Genomic DNA, 18,743 nt, shown 5'->3' with positions numbered 1-18,743 from the left:
AACATAAATGTACATTCAGAGGATATGTACACAGCCACACGTACTCACCAGTAATCAAAGTTTAAATATAATAAGTATAAAATATATGAAATTGTTTAATTCTCTAAATATTCAGAATGAATGGAAACAATTCAGACTTTATTGAGACTTTTACTGTGAAAGTGTCTCCCGGAAGCCGTGTGTCGTCATCGCGTGTCTGCTGACTGGGGGTGGGCGCGCGGACTGCGGTGATAAACAAACACACGCAGTCCGGATCAAGTCCCGGTTCGGAGTCCCGGATCGGAGTCCCGGATCGAGTCCACAGCGGAGGTCTGAGTCCCGGAGCAGCCGTCCCCACCTCCAGGACACCCGGAGCTCGTCAGGACCTCACCCGGCCTCCCCCCTCCCGGAGTCGGCTTATGTGACTCACTAACGTCCGTGAAGGAGTCATGGCGGAGCTGCGGAGGAGAGGCGGCGGAGGAGACACCGACAGCCCGGACAATATCAGCGACAAGGTAAGGACGGACCGCCGGTCCCCCCCCCCGGTCCCCCCCCCGGTCCTCCCCAGGTCCCTCCCCAGGTCCCCCCCCGGTCCCCCCCCCGGTCCCCCCCCCGGTCCTCCTCCGGCCGGACTCGCCCATTAAACCGGTCCGGCAGGTCGTTACCGGCCGGTCGTTACCGGCCGGACCGGTTAGCAGAGAGCAGCTAACAGAAGCTAACCGTTAGCTCCGGTAATCCCGGGCTGACTGTTAATGAACAGCAGGGCGACCCGGAGGCCTCCCGGGCCGAACCGGAGCAGGTGGATGAATAATCCGCTCAGCAGCACTGATGGAAGGTCACGTGATAACAACTGTGCTTCCTTCACAAACAGCAAAATCTCTGTGAACATGTTGTCTTTCATCGTTAACCCAAAATGTTTCCATCCTGAAGTATCACAGAAGCTGGACCGGGCTGGACCGGGCTGGACATCTGTCACTGGGATGGCACCACTGAGCTCTGGCCTCCTCAGCAGAGAGAACATGACTGCTCTTCGGACTCTCGGTGCTGAATCTGAGCAGTTCCATCGGTTCTGCTGACGTAGAACCAGGACCTGGTTTATGAAAGTCCACTCATCCGCTCGTCTTTCAGCTCTCTCTCCGTGTTCTGGGAATGAGAAGTGGCTGATGTGTGGATTGTTGTTGTTGCCATTAGTTACGGTCCGTTTCTCCACAGTGGATGGAACTGTGAAGCCTGTGTGTGTCATCACAGACGTACATTTGGGTCGGTGCCGTTTCCTCTGTTCCTCTCTGCTCGCCTGTGGTGACCCGCTTCTGTCCGACCGGTCCGCTCAAACACCAGCAGCTGCTTTTATCACACAAATACGTCACTTCTGTTTTGACTGTGTTTAAGGAACGGCAAGAAGAATGACCCGAGCAGGCTGAAGCCTGAGCCACAGATTTTGTTGTGATATTTGTGTGCGTTCACATTGTGTTGTTTGTAATTCTGTCTGATTTGTAGGTGAAAGCTCTTCATAAGGCCGCACTGGTCTTCAGAGCAGTGGACCAGTTAGAGTCCGACAGGTCCGTTCCATCAGATTTTTGTCTTAAAGAGCCATGAGTGAGATGTAGAGGACGTTTCTTCTTGTCAGGTACAATTGCGTTGGTATTTGTGTACTGCATTGTCTTGGTACAACACAACTGCACACAAGCCAATCAAAGCATTTACCTGTTGGGTCATGCAGACACACACAGGATGATCCCTGCGCTGACTTGGCTGCAGTTTACAACAATTAGCAGACTTTAACGCTCTGTGGTAGATGTTGTGAGTCTCTTTTGTCTGAAATGAAATTCCCCTCAGCCGGACGTGTGACTGGACTGCTAACGGATGCAGGTCGAGGTCTTCGTCGGTCCTGTTAAATATTTTATCAGGTTGGAAAATTGCCAGTTTTCTAAAAGGTAATTTCTGCTCGTGAAGATGTTGCTGGGAAGTTTGTCTGCGTGGCTCTCACACATGTTTGTGTTTTTTAGAGCCGCGTTTCGGCCTTCATGTGTCTTCATAAAGTTCTCTTTTTTTTTAAATGCCAGCAAATCTCAAATGAGACACTGTGATTGGCTGTGACATCACCGACGTGAGCAAATAGGAGCGTCCGATGTGGAGACGTGACTCTGGACACCGTGACTGTGAATTTTTAAACTGTCGCCACAGCAGAAGCCACTTCTGGCTGTGTTGAACAGTTTGTCTTTAATGTGGCTCGCTCTACTTTTTATTTCATAATTCAGCTTTAGTCTGGACCAGAAATGCTTCAAAATAAGAGTTTCTCGCTGAAATGCAATGCTGTTCATGAGCAGTTGAAATAGTTTGGTCATCTGAGGACAGACCGATAGGAAGAGAGAGAGTTTATTGGTTAAAACGGACAATTAACTGCAAATATTTCCTCTTTGGGAAGCCAGTTTACAAAGTCAAAGCAGATTATTGTGTTTCCTCCTATTCACACGACAGCATTCAAATCAGATGACTGAGTGTGAAAGAGCAGAGGCTTTGGCCAGGATTTTAGATTGAAGTCAGGCTTGTAGCTTCTGCTGCCAAAATTGCTAACCTGGCAGGATGACAGCTATCAAACCTCAGCCTGGTTGTTTCTCCACTTGTGAGTCAACGTGACTTTTGTTTACAAGCCCTGCTTGGCTTGTAGTGAAAAGGCGTGAACTAAGCTGAGCTCGTACGGCGATGCAGATGTAGGTGGGATCCATCCCAACGAAGCCCAGACCAACAATCTGTCCGCCCACTGTGTGCTCTGACTGTCGACCTGGGCCTTCAAAGAAAAACTTTGTTTGTCTTGGTCAAGAAGTTTGGGCTGTGTTTAATGAGAACCAGCGAGTGTGTCTTAATCTGTTTGTTGTGTCACACACATTGTTGTTCGGTTGATAAAATGTCAGAAAACGGTGAAATAGTCGGTGTAGATTGTTTTTTAAATGCCTTTCAGTCCTGAAGACTGGACGTTACAACAATCTAAAACAAAGAGAAGAAGCTGCAGCTTTAACGCAGTTGGATGATAACAACAATGCAGTTAATGAATTATCAGCTGTTCTGCTGCTCCTTTTCGGGGTACGCTCTGCTTTTTGTTTTTTTGTTTTTTTTTTTACCTCTGAGACTTTTGGACTTTTTACGTCATGTAAGCCTGGAGCTCAAAGTCTGTGCATTTATTCCCGTGTGTCGTCTCTAAGGCCAATATTTACTCAGATTAATTAGCATTCCCAGCAGCGTGTCCTGATTCTCGTAGCGAGCCTCTGCTCTTCACACCCCTGCTGCAGTTATCGGCCGCTCCAGACTCCACATGACGGCCGACCTTGGTGGGCACCGGCCACGTTGGCGAGGGCAGACGGCGGTTTAACGCTCTGATAGTTTTGGCTTCTCGCTGCAGAGACTTGGTTAGTTTTAACAGCCTCACAGTGGCCTGCATTCAGGACACCATGCTTATTTTCTGGCTGTCAGCCTCCGGCTTGGTGAAGTTTATCGTTGAAGGGTTTAGTTAGGTGTGTGGTTTGAAGAATCGCAAGATGGAAGTTGAAATCGTTCAATGAACCAACAATCAATCATCAGCAAGAAGTCTAAATTCACACACTTTTAAAACTAATTTTTAAAAGTCTTCGATGTATCCGAGTGTTGCATTGGACCCAACTAGCTTTGAATTGAACTTAAACTTTATTTTCTCTCATTGTAGAAAAGAAATCAGGTCAATCATCCACAAACTGGAGCCTGGGGATCAATTTCATATCCATGTTTATCACTTAAGAAGCACACAAGGATTTGGATTAAAGCCTCAGATTAAGGATTTTATACATTATATTCCAGTAGTTTGTCAAAATCTGCAGGGAAATTAGAAGAGTTGTGTGTCTGAATTGAAGTATTGTTGATGATGTCCTAACAGCACAACGCTGGGCCTTTTCAGTGGTTTTAAATAAACCAACCTGGCTGAAGCTTTGGAGCTTTGGACTCAGGTTACTGACAGCTACCACAGTCTGCAATCATCCTAATCTAATCTGTGTTCGCCTTCATGAGAGCATTTGACCACGCTGAATGCAGGAGCCTTGTCATACTGATATGCTAAATGTAACATGCAAAACCAAAGCTGTTGATATGATGTAATGCATTTTCACTGACAGGCTAACTTCAGAGTTGAAATGGTCTGGAAAGGCAGCGTCGTTGCGCAGAGCTCTTTGCAGGGTGGTGCTGTGTGTTAGTCCAACTGTTGGAAGCTGGAGGTTGCTGCTTCAGGTCAGCGTTTCTTGCTGATTAGCTTAATTCCCCGCAGCGTGAGCGACCCCATGTTGGCTGAGCTTATTCATTGATCCCCTGCCTGCTGATCAGAGCCCGGCTCTGCTGCCGCTCGGGGCCTCGCAGGTGTGTTGGCCTGTTTAGCTGCTCTGGTTTCCTGTTCAACAGCAGCTTCTTGATGCTAACTGAACTGGTTAGGGTTGTCATCCGTTTGCTGTCTGTAAAAGGAAAGTTCACCAGAAAAGGCTGCGTTAACTCCGTCAGCGTGATAAACGTGCACATCTCTAATCAAACTCTCACACACTAAGACGTGCTGGAGCAGGAAACAGCTTTTTATCTGCAGGGCAAGGCGGCATAACTAGTGTGGTGTTAGCTTTGAGCTGATCTAATCCTTTCAAATGTTTTAAACCCATCAAACTGCTGTCAAATGCCGTATTTCTTCTTTGTCTTAATTAGTTTTTTTTATTTCTGACATCCTTGTTGACACCAAAAGACGAAGCCCTTCTGTATCAGACGCTGTTTTATTCACATCAAATCAGCCGCTTCTTTTTTGTCAACATCACCATCTCCAGAAATATCCAGCATGTTTAGGACATAGATGTGGTATCACGTCCTGAGTGCCGCACAAAGTCAGGAGATAGAAAACAGGAAATATACAAATCAGACTTGAGTCGCAGTGTTATTTGAGCTGTGTTTGGATGGACATCTGCTCAAACAGAGCCTGAACTCTGTGGAGAACGGAAGGAGGGCTGGACTTTAAATTCTTATTTGTCAGAGAAAACATGACACCAGCAACTGTTTATAAAGAAGGAAATGCTGCCTTTTTTCTTATTAATGCTGAAAGAAATTACTGCTAATTATTCATTGAAGAGTTTCAGCTCTGGACAGAAGTTCTTTCCTCACAGAAACAAAAACAACCCTGTGTTTAATAATTAAAGTGTTGTGGGGAGCAGAGCTGCAGGTCCTGGGGACATGAACATGGTCTTTGTGCAAATGTGCTTGTCACCTTTCCTCCTGTGTGATCCTCCTCCTCCTTCGGGGCTCTGCAGAGAGGAAATTAATAGCCAGGAGGAGGACAAAGACGGCAGTGGAGGTGAAATGAGCTGCGAGGACAGTCACCCTGCTGCTGCTGCCTGAATGGTGATCTGGTTTGCATCACCTGCTGTGGCGGTCTGAGTTGATTGCAGGCACTCGGAGCTCGGAGCTCTTGGAGGAATTTGACTGGGATTGATTGATATCACACAGATTTACAGCAGCGTTGCTGGACTGCGGTTATACAGCAATAACTTTTACTTCCAAGTAAACAAATGACAAGCATTCACCCAGATTAGAACACAAAGACACAAAGGTGAGGAAATCCCTCCAGGTGACAGTCAGCTGCTCTCTGCTGTCACTTTTTACATGGAGGTGAAGCTGCTGTGTTTTTAGCTGTTTGTTGGACTTTTCACCTTGTGTATAGTGTCCTGTTAGCTGCCCTGTTAGGTTTTCTGTCCTTTCTCAGTCAACATGTGCCTCGTTGGAACTTCTAGCTTTCCGTTGTTTCAGTCTGCAGGCGTCTGTGTTTCCTCATTAAAACCTGAGTAGAAATCTACAGTTACAGCCACTCAAGTGACCCTCTCCTTCCTCAGCAGCACAGAGGGTTCCCGGCTAATTACCCGACCAGAGACCTGACTAGCTCCCTGATTTAACCCCGACGTCCCTCAGCTCACCGTATTTAGCCACGTTTGAGCAAAAGCAACCATGAAAGGGAAAAAAACTCCCCGTGAGCATCAGTGAGGCTGTCAAGTGCAAAAGGAAACTTAATCTTCTGTGATGAGTCTGTGAGCTGAAGAGGAATTTCTCTTGGCTTTAAAAATAGTCTCCTTCAGGGATAAAAAAAAAAAAAAGAGGCCTCTCTGATTGCTGCTTTGTTACGGCGACCCATCACTGATGTCAACCCAAAAACAAAAGTGTTGTGCTTCATCTCTAAGGTATTGATGACGATGATGACGACAGTTTTCAAACACAGCATCATTTTACGATTTTCAGGAGCCACAATCCAGCTTTGATACAGTTTATTCATATATATTCACCCACTTTAACCATATTAAACTTAATTTTTCTCTGAAGAGACATTTGATTTTTTTTTTTTTTTTTTTTCCCCTTGTTTTCTAAAAATGTAGAAAATCTCAAAGGGATTTCAGCTTTATTTCACTGGTTCTTATTTATGATGTAATTTTAGTTGGACTCACATTTGGTGATGGAAGGTTTTCTTGGAACAGACAAATAAATCCCATTGATGGTTGTATTGTGGATTAACACAGCATAAGTGCTGCGGTTGGTTCTTTTTTGGATTTGGGTTTTTGGCACTGTGATACATAATCAGCAGCCAACTTTCTTCTTCTCATTATGTGCTGAGCTGTAATTATTCCAGGACCTTGTTTACTGTGAACTTGAGTGTATTTCATGCAGCAGAAACTCTCCTGAAAACTTCTGAATGTCTGAGGGGAAAGGATAATCCACCAGGAGATCCTTTCCTGCTCCATTTGGTGTATTTCAGGTAAGAGAAGAAGGTGGTTGGTAATTAAGGTTGGTGAAGCTTCAGATGACTTTGTGGGAAGAAAAAAAATTGAAATCTCCAGATTCAGACTTGACTGTTTTAGTGGTGTGCTGGCCTGAAGGGAACAGGGCGAGCCTGTTAACTTGGTTTAAGTCCAGGTTAAAGATTCATTAAGACCTTTGAGGTAGTTCCGCTCCTGAACATCAGTCCACTCACCTGCCTGCTCAGGTGAGACTACCTCAACATTTACAGTAACGTGGTGACAGTGTGCAACTCCTCCACAGAAAATATTTTCCTTTTCTGTGACCACGCTGTTTTCTACACTGACCTGTGTGTGTGTCTGTGTGTGTGTGGCTAACACTCACTATCTTAAGTCACTATTTGAATATGTGTGTGTGTGTGTTTTGGCAGGAGGCCGATGGCGACGACAGGCTGGGCCTGCAAGTTGACACCGAGGGAGACGGCGATGGCGACTCCAAAGCAGACACTCCAGATGTTCCCCTCTCCACAGCAGACACAGACAACACTCCACAATGCCTGAACAAAGCTCTGGAGGGCCTGCCGCCCAGGTACAGTCTGCTCTCACACACACTCACACTCACCAGACAGCTGGTGTTTGTTCCTCAAATGCATCCTGGAGTTGTTACTGATGAGACATTTCACAGCTCAGACCTCAGCAATGCATTCTTTGCATTCTTTGTTGCATTGCAAAATAAGATGCAAATAAAGAAAGCTAATGTAAATCTGCATCATGGTTTACATTAATACTTTGTTAAAGACATTGACAATTCTTGCTGTATCTTCTGTGCAATTACACAACTGTCATTTGTCGCATCTTAACTTTGATATCCAGCAATATTTAAATTAATGTATTTAATCCTGTATTTGAATAACACAGAGTGCTTCAGTGAACAAGAATAAGTCTCCAATAAAAATGTGTATTAAATGAACCAAAGGTCACTCTGTTGTAATAAAGGAAATCTGATCTGGCTGCAAAATTCAAATTATTTGTCCCACAGTGGAGAAGTTGCAAAAGCACAATGGCCTGGAGCCATCATCTGATCTGAAGTGGAGTGAGTAGTCCTGATGTACATAAGGGCCTGGTTGTGGTCACAATCTAAACCTCAGAGCGTCACGGCTCAAATTCATGCATGAAATGTGCAGGTCAGCTGACTCGTGTGGCCTGAAACATGTTTGTGCATAGTTCAGCTGTAATGTTGCTGCAACAAGCAGTTTCTCTTCCATGTTTCAGGAAAAGACTCCAACAGTGCGACTGATCAGCTTCCTTCCTGAGCATGTAGGTTAATGAGACCAGAAATAGTATCTGCGAAGAGGAGAGACCTTTTTGTTGTCGGGGTGTGGGAGGCTTCTGTCACAAACTAGGTGTTTCTATAGCAACAGGGATGAAAGCTTCATTTGCTTTTGACAGCTGACGCTGATCTGCATAATGAATTATAATTGATCCCAGCTGAGCCCTGTGGCTGCAGTCAGGTATTGTGTGGTTGGATTTTATGGGAACAAAACGTGAATACAGCCAGTATGGAGCTGTGAAATGTACCTGACCGGACAGACCTGTTATGTGGAGTTCCAGAACTATCACTAAATTCCTGAGTCCATCAGCGGCTGATAACAGACGCAGAAATGTGAAATTCCTTCTTGCTGGCTGTTGGGCTCTGCAGCACCTTGAGCTGTATGAAGTATGACAGAAGTGTTGTGGAGGGTGTGACCAATGAGTGACGGCCAGGTCGCAGGGCTTAAAGGCTCACGGAGGAAGGAAGAGCTAATCCCTGCGGGCTCCAATGGCATTGGAGCCGGCGTGCTGCAGGGAGGAGGTGGAGGGGGGGAAACAGATGGATGGGATGGGGAAGGTGCTGTGGAGAGGAGGAGGGATGGCAGCAGATGAAGGCAACAAGCAAAACAACACATCAGATAAGGATGAACGGGCTGGACCTGAAGGTGAAGGGAGGAGGACGTTTCAGCGGGTGAATGATGGGATGGAGTCAGAGAGCCGAGTGCAGGCGGCAGCAGCGTTTTTCATGATGCAGCTGTTTTTCTGCCCCATTCATACGGCAGGCAGAAGCCTGCTGCGTTTCCTCTCTTTTGTTTTGCTCCCAGGCTGCGGCCCTGCAGCAGTTTGGCCCACAGCAACACAGGCTGCGTGACGCAGTGTGAAAAACACTCCACAGGACGAGGCCTCGTTAGGTAGTTTAAAATCATTGTACTAACAACAGACCACACCAGCACCAACAACTTTACCTGAGCCCTGCTTCTTCAAAATGTCCCTCCTCAGTAGTCGTTTTCTTGATGAGTTTATGCTCTCAGTCTTTAGTTTGAAGTCTTCAACACAACATGATGTTCACGTTTAGCTTTACTCCAACAGGCTCCGTCTTTATTATAAACAACCTAAATATGCCCTTTTCTCTTTGGCTGTGTAGAAATGTAATGATATGTACAGGTTAAATATCCAGGTCCAGATAGAACAGAGTCCAGATCTGGTCCATACAATGGATCCAATGCAGCTGCGACCTCCTGCTGTACCAAGAAACGCCCGAAGGCCTTCCTGTTCAACTCCAACCAGCTCTGGAGAGTTAAAGGATCTGCTCGTCACAAATTTCATGGCTATAGTCTTTAAGTCCACGTTTTATAACTAGAAATATGAAACTTAATGAATGCATGAATTGTCAGAGTGAATTCAGTGAAGTAAAGCGTTTGTTCTCCACAGATGGAAGAACTACTGGATAAGAGGGGTTCTGTCTTTAGCCATGATTTCAGGCTTTTTCCTCATCATCTACATGGGACCTGTCACTCTGATATTAGTGGTAAGTCCGTGAACGCTGTTGTCAGTGAAGTCACTTTTCTTTTCACAGTTCATTTGTCTGACATTCCTTCTTCTTCTGCTCTGTCACCATCACATGATTTAGGTCATGACTGTCCAGATCAAGTGTTTCCAAGAAATCATCACCATCGGCTACAGAGTTTACCATTCCTACGAACTGCCCTGGTTCAGGACTCTGAGCTGGTGAGGAGAACAGGCTTGACCTCAGGTTTCTGGTCAGATCTCACCGAACGTCCTGTTCAGAGACATCTATTGATGGACTTATTTGCAGTGTCTGCAGAGTGCCCCCCCTCGCAGAGGAAATATCTGCAGAACGTCACAGGAAGTAAAGATGTTTCAGGGAATTTTACAGGATTTATAGTTTCTAATCCAAATTATAGGAACACACCAGAGTTCTGTTGTTTATTGTGCACATTGGGACTAAGTTATCATCTTATTTTTTTATTTGTGGGTTAAAGATTATTGTTGTTGTTATTATGTCCAGTCAGCCACACCCCTTCTAACTAACACTGACTCAGTTTCACCTGCAGGTATTTTCTCTGAAGATGTAACACCCTTCAGCCCCCACAGACACATACACACGGGGGATGTGGCAGCAGGGTTCAGTGCTCTCAGAGCAAAGATCACAGCTCTGTTGGCAGTAAATGAAGGTTAATTGAAACGGGTCCCATTCAAGGCCACACATCATATCAGCTCCCCCCACACACAGAGTAGGTTAATGTGCAGTGGAGGGAGCACGGGTAGATGTTTAAACTCTGTGACCCGTCAGCTCTTCCTCTCCAAAGTAACGAAAACTCATTTCCTCGTTTCTTTGCCTCAGGTACTTCCTGATTTGTGTCAACTACTTCTTCTATGGTGAAACTGTAGCGGACTACTTCGGGGCTCTGGTGCAGAGGGAGGAACCTCTGCAGTTCCTGGCTCGCTATCACCGCTTCATCTCCTTTGCTTTGTACCTTGCAGGTGAATCCCAACCTCAAGACAAACCTGTAACACACACACACACACACACACACACACACACACACACACACACACGCGCCCTTTGGCCCTCTTCACTGTGAGTGGAGTTACATACGTGATATGTGCGGAAGTGGAAGGACATTGGCTTGGTGGGGTGATGGCTCTGTTAGCTGTGTGGCCTGATGTGTCATAAAAGTTACTTATCTCAGCACTTCTGATAAAATACACATGTGAAGTGGTGGTTGACATGAAAGCAAATTTTCCTGGGTTTTGTTTTCATTTCAAGGGAATTACACACCATTGAGTCAGCTCCTGAGCAAGTTTAACAGCAGGCCATAACCTTTAGGACCAGTGTTTACATATCTGGGTGTGTTTTTAGAAGCCATTATTGGTTTATGTTTTACAAGATAATCCCTTCTAGTCAGATTAACACCAGAAACTCACTTATGGTACAATGTTCAGGATGTTCCAGGATGTTAGTGAAACAGTCGTTTGATCTTATCATGTCAAGGTCACACAGTGACTTCTACACTCTTTTACTTTGTATTGAAACATTACTGAAACTGCTGTATGGAGAAGTGCTGCAACGTTTTTAAGATGGTAAAATGTGTCAACCCACCTGAAATAAAGTGTTGTGGTCCTTATGGAAACTAAAAAAGCCTGTTCAGATGATATTTTCAGCTCTGTCCATCCTGCAGTAGTAGCAGCTGTGACATCTCTGGAGCTTTTTTGGAGGATTTCGGTAGTTTCTGTTGGAGCAGCAGTGACTTTGTTGCTCTGCTGCTATCGGATGACTGACACAATAACCTGAACCCTTTCAGTCGTGCTACCCAGCCAGACGTCAGCTCTGGCTTTTACCCCAAAATCACAAGTATTGCTTAAAATCTGTGTCAAATCTGAATAGTCACATGATTTAAGATGCCTTGTGTGAAAGAAAATGGAGTTGTTGAGTCACTGGCATGATTACACCCCCCCCCCCCCTTTACAGTTCACATATGTATTTGTACCATCTATTGTTGTTATTGTGATACACATGATTTAATATCAGTGTAAAGGCTGACAGCATGTTATCTACTCTTTCACAGGTTTCTGCATGTTTGTGCTGAGTTTAGTGAAGAAACATTACCGCCTGCAGTTTTATATGGTGTGTATCAGCCAAGTAACCCCCCCATCCTCCTCTTCCTCCTCTTCCTCTACTACACCTCTAACAAGGGATCGACCGATTATCAACCCCAAGATTCCGAATTGTCTGATTATTTTTTTTTAATAATGCTGCACTTCCCACTAAGTAAACATTTTACTCGTGGATTTCTAATAATGGGTATCGTATTTGCGGTCGACCCCCCCCCCCCCCCCACCACCTCCTCTGTTGCCTCTCCTGTCCACCCCCCTTCTGCTGCTTTGTTTGTTGAAACTCATGTTGTAAATGTCTTTTATGGACTTTACAGGTGTTATCACAGTTACACACAGATAACATGATCCTGGTTAAACGCACGACTTCTGCACCGGCTGCAGCTTCACTTCTCGTGCATCTCTTTGTCTTTTATCCGCCATCCTTCAGCCGCCACATTTCATGTCATTGCCCTGAAATTGCTTAATTCACTATTTGACCTTTATTGACCAAATTGACTTTTATTTTTTAAAGAAATTTAGCAAACTGCCGTGACTGCAAAAGTTTCACACATTAAGAAATAAGTTAGATTAAATATGTCTTCTTTACTCTCAACTCATTGAAATGAAAGGAAATCTCTTTTCATAATTCTATTCAGTAAATGTTATTTTATTTATTCATATGTCAGTATTACCACAGCCGAATCTCATTATCTGTCTCTTCCGATGCTAAAAGCTTTCACCTTATGTGTCACCAGGAATCGAAAGAGAATAAAGAACAAGCTGTTAGATGTATGAAATTACACAATAAGACACTGAATGTGAAACTTCAGAGCTCCGTCTATTATTATTATTAATATTATTATTATAAGATTAACTATTTACACAGTTAAGCTGAGACAAGTACACAACTAAATAGCTATTCCTAAATGGAAAGTTGTGGTTGTGTGTTCAGTGTCTTGTATAATTGTTTAAAATTCAGTTCTAATTATTTATTGCGACAGGTTCTGTAAACTGTTGAGATATTATTGGTGTATTTATAAACTGATGTATTAAAGGATCGCCATCCATGGAAGGTTAATTATGGAGTAAAATTTAGGTGCATGTGCATCCACTTTTTCGGTGAGTCAGATTTATAAAGCAGAATTTTACCTTTATAGTTCTGATCAAAACAACTCATCTGCATATTTGTATTATAAATAATAAATCCTGTTTATGTATGTGGCCCCTTCAGGGAAATGACAGATTCCATTCATTATTCATCGAGAGCAGGCGACTGTGCTTTGAGCTCTTTCCTTTGAAAACTGATTTTGTCGGTCGAATGTCGTGAGCGTCTCCACCTGCTGCCTGCTGCCGTCTCATGTTCACGCATCCGTTTCTTTTCCTTGTCTTTTTAAATTGTCTGAGTCATCTCGCTCTGCCGTTTGTGTGTTTGTGTGATTCCATTATTTCTGACACCGGCCGACTCCTCTGAAGGGGGCGCGGCCACATTCTGGTGCAGTGACGCTGTTTTGTGTTTGTGTTTACCATTCCAGTTTGCTTGGACCCATGTGACCCTGTTGATTGTGGTAACTCAGTCCCACCTTGTCATTCAGAACCTGTTTGAAGGAATGATCTGGTAAGCAGGATACAGACAACACAGACCTGAGGAGCCTGCCTTGTTGTCTCTTCACAGTCACCAAGTTTATTATGTGTCGTTGCACATGTGTGCGCTGTTGTCGAGCTCACCGCGCAGGCAACAGGACTAAACCACATTAACGACCAAAGTCACATGCATAAGTAAAGATTACCTGGATTAAAACTGACTTATTCTCATAGTAACAGAGGTTGTGCTGCCACCAACCCCAGCTCTACATGTCTATCACACTTAGTTGCTGTTGTCCTTGTCTGTTTCTCAACTCTTGAATTTCCTGTTTTCCAGGTTCATCGTGCCGATTTCCATTGTGATCTGCAACGACATCATGGCCTATCTGTTTGGATTCTTCTTCGGAAGGACTCCACTGATCAAGGCAAAGAGAATGTTTTCTTTCAGCATTTATTTGTGGCTTTATTTTGAAAGTCAGAGAAATGTAGTGTTACAGGCAGCACCACCTCCTGATTGGGTGGGACAGTCTGTCAATCACAAAATGACTCCACCCCCTAATCAAACCGTGTTTCATGTTCTATCTTCCTCTAAATTTAAAAACTGAATGTCACGTTGTGTTGAAGACTGTAAACTAGAGATTGAGACCATAACCTCATCAGGAAAACATTTACTGAGGAGGAGGAGGGAGATTTTCCCATAGACTTCAATACAGTCTGACACCCTGTGAAAACGAGTGGAGTAGACGCAGAAAAACGGACACTTACCTTCTCTTGACTTCACATTACTCCTCTGCAGCTCTCACCCAAGAAGACCTGGGAGGGCTTCATCGGAGGTTTCTTCTCCACCGTGGTCTTCGGCTTCATCGTGAGTAGAAGACGTTTCCTCCTCCAGGCAGCAACAGTTGTGCCGATGAGACCACTGATTGTGTTGCGTTGTGTGTCCCCCTCAGCTGGCCTACCTTCTGTCTCAGTTCCAGTACTTTGTGTGTCCCGTCGGCTTCAACAGTGAAACCAACGGCTTCACGGTGGAATGCGAGCCGTCCGATATCTTTGTGATGCAGGAGTACACTCTCCCTGCCGTCGTGCAGAACACGCTGAGATGGGTAAGACCGGAGAGTCTCACATCGTTTGACTTTCATCCTTTTCTCGGCCACATTAAGGTTTTTCTGTTTGTTTTCTGTATTTTAGCTCACAGTCACACTGAGACAGGAAAGTTTCGGATTTTAAAAAATCTTTTTTTTAATGTCCTAAACATTTACTCCACGATTGTAGCCCGCTCTTTTTAAACGCTTTGTTGATATTCTGATCTTTTCTTTTTTAAAAAAAATATTTATCTCTTCTTGTTTCAGCTGCCTTATAAATGAGCTGCTGGATTTCCCGTTTTTAACTGGAACCAGGATCTTTTTATTTTTGCTCTAATAACCCTGAATTCTCTCTCCCTCTCAGAAAACGGTGAACCTGTACCCTTTCCAGATCCACAGCATCTTCCTCTCGTCCTTCGCTTCTCTCATCGGCCCGTTTGGCGGCTTCTTTGCCAGTGGCTTCAAGCGAGCCTTCAAAATAAAAGTATGAATATCTTTGCTTTCTTGCATTGTGTTTTCCATCTTCCACTTGGCAGTGTCTACCTTTAACTGAACTATCGTTAGCTGTGTTCGAGGTCACTCAGACAGTCCAGTAGTGCAGAAACGTGTTGGGTTGCTTGGGCTGCAGTGAAGAGCTGCGATTTAACTTCAGGTAACAGGAAGCTCAGCAGCTCCGTCCCTGACGCAGCAGAACACAGTCTCCCTGCAGCGAGAGGCCACTTTGGAAAAACTCTGAGCCAGCTGATGAATAATGCTGACCGGCCTGACACCCTGTGACAGAAACACTGCAGCGTTACTGATGGTGTTCATTTTAAACGGATTAACAGCAGCCAGGCTGATTCTGACCCTGATTGTTCCTCCTCTCCTGCAGGACTTTGCCAGCACCATCCCGGGACACGGCGGCATCATGGATCGGTTCGACTGCCAGTACCTGATGGCCACCTTCACACACGTCTATATAGCTAGTTTCATCCGGTAAGTAGATGACAGTGAAAGATGGAAAAGATCCATCAGAGGAGGAAGGAGCACTGACACGTTAAATTACAGCTCCATGTTCCTTTCCAGAGGAACTTTTTCTTCCTTTAGCTCCTGGATTGTTATCAGCAAATGTGAATTGAACAGCTGTGAGCGTGCTTCAGATTTGTGCTTTCTCATTGTCGTCCTGTTTCTGGTTGTGGTTCTGCAGCGGACCGAACCCCAGCAAGGTGCTGCAGCAGCTGTTGCTGCTTCAGCCGGAGCAGCAGCTCAGCATCTTCCACACGCTGCACTCCCACCTGAGAGAGCGGGGCATGCTCCCCCCCGCCGCCGCCCAGGCCGAATGACGCGCCGCCGGCTTCACAGGGTGATGACTGGAGACAGAGGGAGAGTGTGTGTGATGGTCTGGACAGTTTCTGTTGTGTGAGCATGTACCCAGACACACACACACACACACACACACACACACACACGCTCTAATCTATGCCTGCATGGCATCTCTCACAGCATCCATCACCATCCTGCCGCCTCTTCATTAGAAAATCACATCTTACACACATGGTGGAAACATAATGTTCATAAAAAATAAACAAAGAAAAGAAAAGAAAGGAAAAAAACACACAACACAAATTTTGGCGGCTTTGTTGCTTTCCACATGGACCGGCACATCAAGCATCACAGGCGGTCCCCATCCTGAAGACTCTCAGACTGGAGATGAAACTCACCAAACGAAAACGGACTTTAAAGCACACGGCCTCCTCGGCGCCGGCGAATATTGCACTGACTTTTAGCTGAACAAACGGATTCAAGAAGCTTTTACCAGCATAAACTGGGCACATGGACCTGATCTACGAGCGAGCGGACTGTCGAGACCTGCTTTCTGGGATCGGGGTTGCAGGTGGAAGGACGAAGCGGCGGGAGGGCGGGGGGGTCGGACATACTGTTTTATAGACTGTGCTCTATTCCACCATCTTAACCTCACAAGCCTAACAAATACATGTAGCATGTTCTCGAGTCCTTTTCTGGGCTTCTGCTTAACTAAGCCATGTTTATTCTCCTCTTCCACAGCGTGAACTCTTAGCTTTTAGGTTTTTCTGTCTGAATCTTGACTAATTCGCACGATGTAAGTCAACAACGGTTTTTGACTGTAGGCATGTTAACACCAGAACATCAGCTGCGCACTCAGCAAACACACTAGTTAACATATTGTACATAGATATATTGAAAATATTTAGCTGAAAAAGTACTTAATATATAACTACTCATGTGACCTGCTGGGGTGGAAAGACACTTTTAGATTATGAGGAATAATATGCAAAAAAAAAAAAAAGGAGCTGTGACTCATTTGTAGCCTTTAGCATGAACAAATTAGATTTTTACCAGGTAGGGATGTAGCTTTGAGGAAGCTGAGGTTGCTGCTCATTTTGAGGGTGTTCTGGGCGAACCTTTAATCGAGAATGTAATAAGAATTTAAAGGAACGTGTTGACATCTGGGAAACGTGCTTATTTGTTTGTTTTCCTTGCAGATGAGATGGGATTAGCTTAGCAATGCTACAGTAACTTCCTTTAGTTTAGTTGTTGCGGCTTCAGACCAAACACACAAATGCAGAAATAAAGAGCTGCACACACGTCAGAATTGGAGCTAGCTACGATGCAACAAAAGAATAATTTAGCTGGAACAAACCCTCCTTCCTGCTGTTCTCCTCTGAATCGAGCATCATTTAAAAAATGAACATCATGTTGTATTTCAGAAAACATCAGGAAGACGTTTACTGAGGAGAAGGAGGGACATTTTCCCATAGACTTCAATAAAGTCTGACTTCTTTTAGTCCATGTCTGTTATACAAATGTAAGGAACTTATATATTATATTATATAATGCAAATAAAAATAATGGTTTTTGTTGAACGAACCATTTAATTTCGACTCAAAAAGATTCTTATTTACTTTGTGAAATAAATAAATATACACGTTTTCCAAAACGGTGAACTGTTCCTTTAATTTGGGGGCGACACTGGGGGGGCTGTGCTTCCTTCACCGATTAGTTGCACTGGTTTAACTCTTGAAGAGAAACTTCCTATTTTAGTCTTTTTGTGCTTTACATCTGTGTTAAATGGTTGAAGGTTTGAATGTAGTCTCCAAACAAAGATGTCGTCAGAGTACTTCATGGAGTTTCTAAAAATCTGCCCCTCTGGGTGGAGGGTGGGTGGATGACTCAGATGAATTCGGAGGGGAATGTTTACCAAAGCACTGTCTGATTTACACTGATTTCCGTCTTTTACTGAAAAAGCTCCTGGAAAAATGGAAAAATACAAAAACAACACAAGGACAGGAGAGTTGGAGCGTCGGCCCGGGGTACTAACATTTATATAACACGGTCCGTGCAATGTGTTTTATTTTATTCTGTTCACTTCCTTCAGAGGTCGCACGAGGAGGATGTTGTAATTTATTATATTTCCTCTTAGAAGTGCATTTTAGAGCGATTCCGAATGGGGGTGGAGTGCTGGTGGGGGGGTTCTGTGGGACCAGCTGTATTGTACTGTGCAAACACTAAAACTAAACCTTCTCTCTGGCGCTACTGGCTTTTCTGTATTCAGCCTGAAGCGAAGTCTGAGGACATGTGGACAGACGTCTGACCAAAAATCAACACACAGCTGACTTTTTCAAGCTGTTTCATGGATCTCCAACGTGCCACCAGAAACTGAATCGGTCAGTTAGAATTGAATCTTAAAATGATTTCATGCTGTTGGAACAAAAAATGTTATACATTTCACCTTTTATGTGAATAATAGGTGACCTTATGAATGTAAGATTTCTGTAAATTGAATTATAATAATTATAATTTGCGCTTCGTACGTTGAAATTGTGAAATAATTTGTTGAATTTCCATTTCAAGATTCATTTATTGAATCGATTAAATGAATTTAATGAATCAAAAAAACAACAAATTGAAACATGATTGAAATTTTGAGAATTGTCTTCATGGTGGAATCTCTTTTGTCAGAACATTGAGCAGGGTTAGGCCTGTTGGCCCGTTGGAGACTCCACAGCTGTACTTTTGTAGTTCAGGTCAGACCTGAACTTTTATTTTATCTGAGGTATGAAGGTAAAAGGAGCTTCGCCAGAGGAGAGAAAAAGTTAGTTTCAGGCACTCAGATGTCACTGCTGCTGTTCGGCTGCTTGTCTTTTTATTTGATTTTTATTTGATTTCTTGATGTTTTATTTGATTTTCTTGGAGCAGAAATGTTTTCTAATGATAATCTAAAGCTTTTGGAGTGGATAATATTTAAAATGATGTGGAGGACGTGTAGGCAATACTAAGTCTTGTACAAAACACACATTGGGGGATATTCAAGCTGTTTACTGTAAGAAGGTGAATAAAGTTGTTTTTTTTTCTTTAAGTATCTGAAGATCTTTTATTTGTCTGC

At 44.1% G+C, this 18,743-nt stretch overlaps 1 protein-coding gene across 1 annotated transcript; it reads left to right on the top strand.

Annotated features, from left to right (window-relative positions):
- Positions 1-195: 195 nt before the first annotated feature.
- On the top strand, positions 196-18,716 carry cds1 (CDP-diacylglycerol synthase (phosphatidate cytidylyltransferase) 1). Its single transcript, XM_029510596.1, has 13 exons — positions 196-494; positions 7,181-7,338; positions 9,492-9,588; positions 9,691-9,788; positions 10,426-10,565; positions 11,651-11,709; positions 13,211-13,293; positions 13,597-13,684; positions 14,056-14,124; positions 14,210-14,362; positions 14,706-14,825; positions 15,213-15,316; positions 15,528-18,716. The coding sequence occupies exons 1-13, from the start codon at positions 429-431 to the stop codon at positions 15,661-15,663; spliced, it is 1,371 nt and encodes a 456-aa protein (XP_029366456.1). The 5' UTR covers positions 196-428; the 3' UTR covers positions 15,664-18,716.
- The last annotated feature ends 27 nt before the right edge of the window (positions 18,717-18,743 follow it).

The sequence above is a fragment of the Echeneis naucrates genome, chromosome 9, assembly GCF_900963305.1.
Source record: "Echeneis naucrates chromosome 9, fEcheNa1.1, whole genome shotgun sequence".
In the NCBI taxonomy this organism is placed as follows: Eukaryota; Metazoa; Chordata; class Actinopteri; order Carangiformes; family Echeneidae; genus Echeneis; species Echeneis naucrates.
The sequence above is the reverse complement of the archived record's forward strand: the minus strand, read 5'-3'. Positions and strand labels throughout refer to the sequence as shown.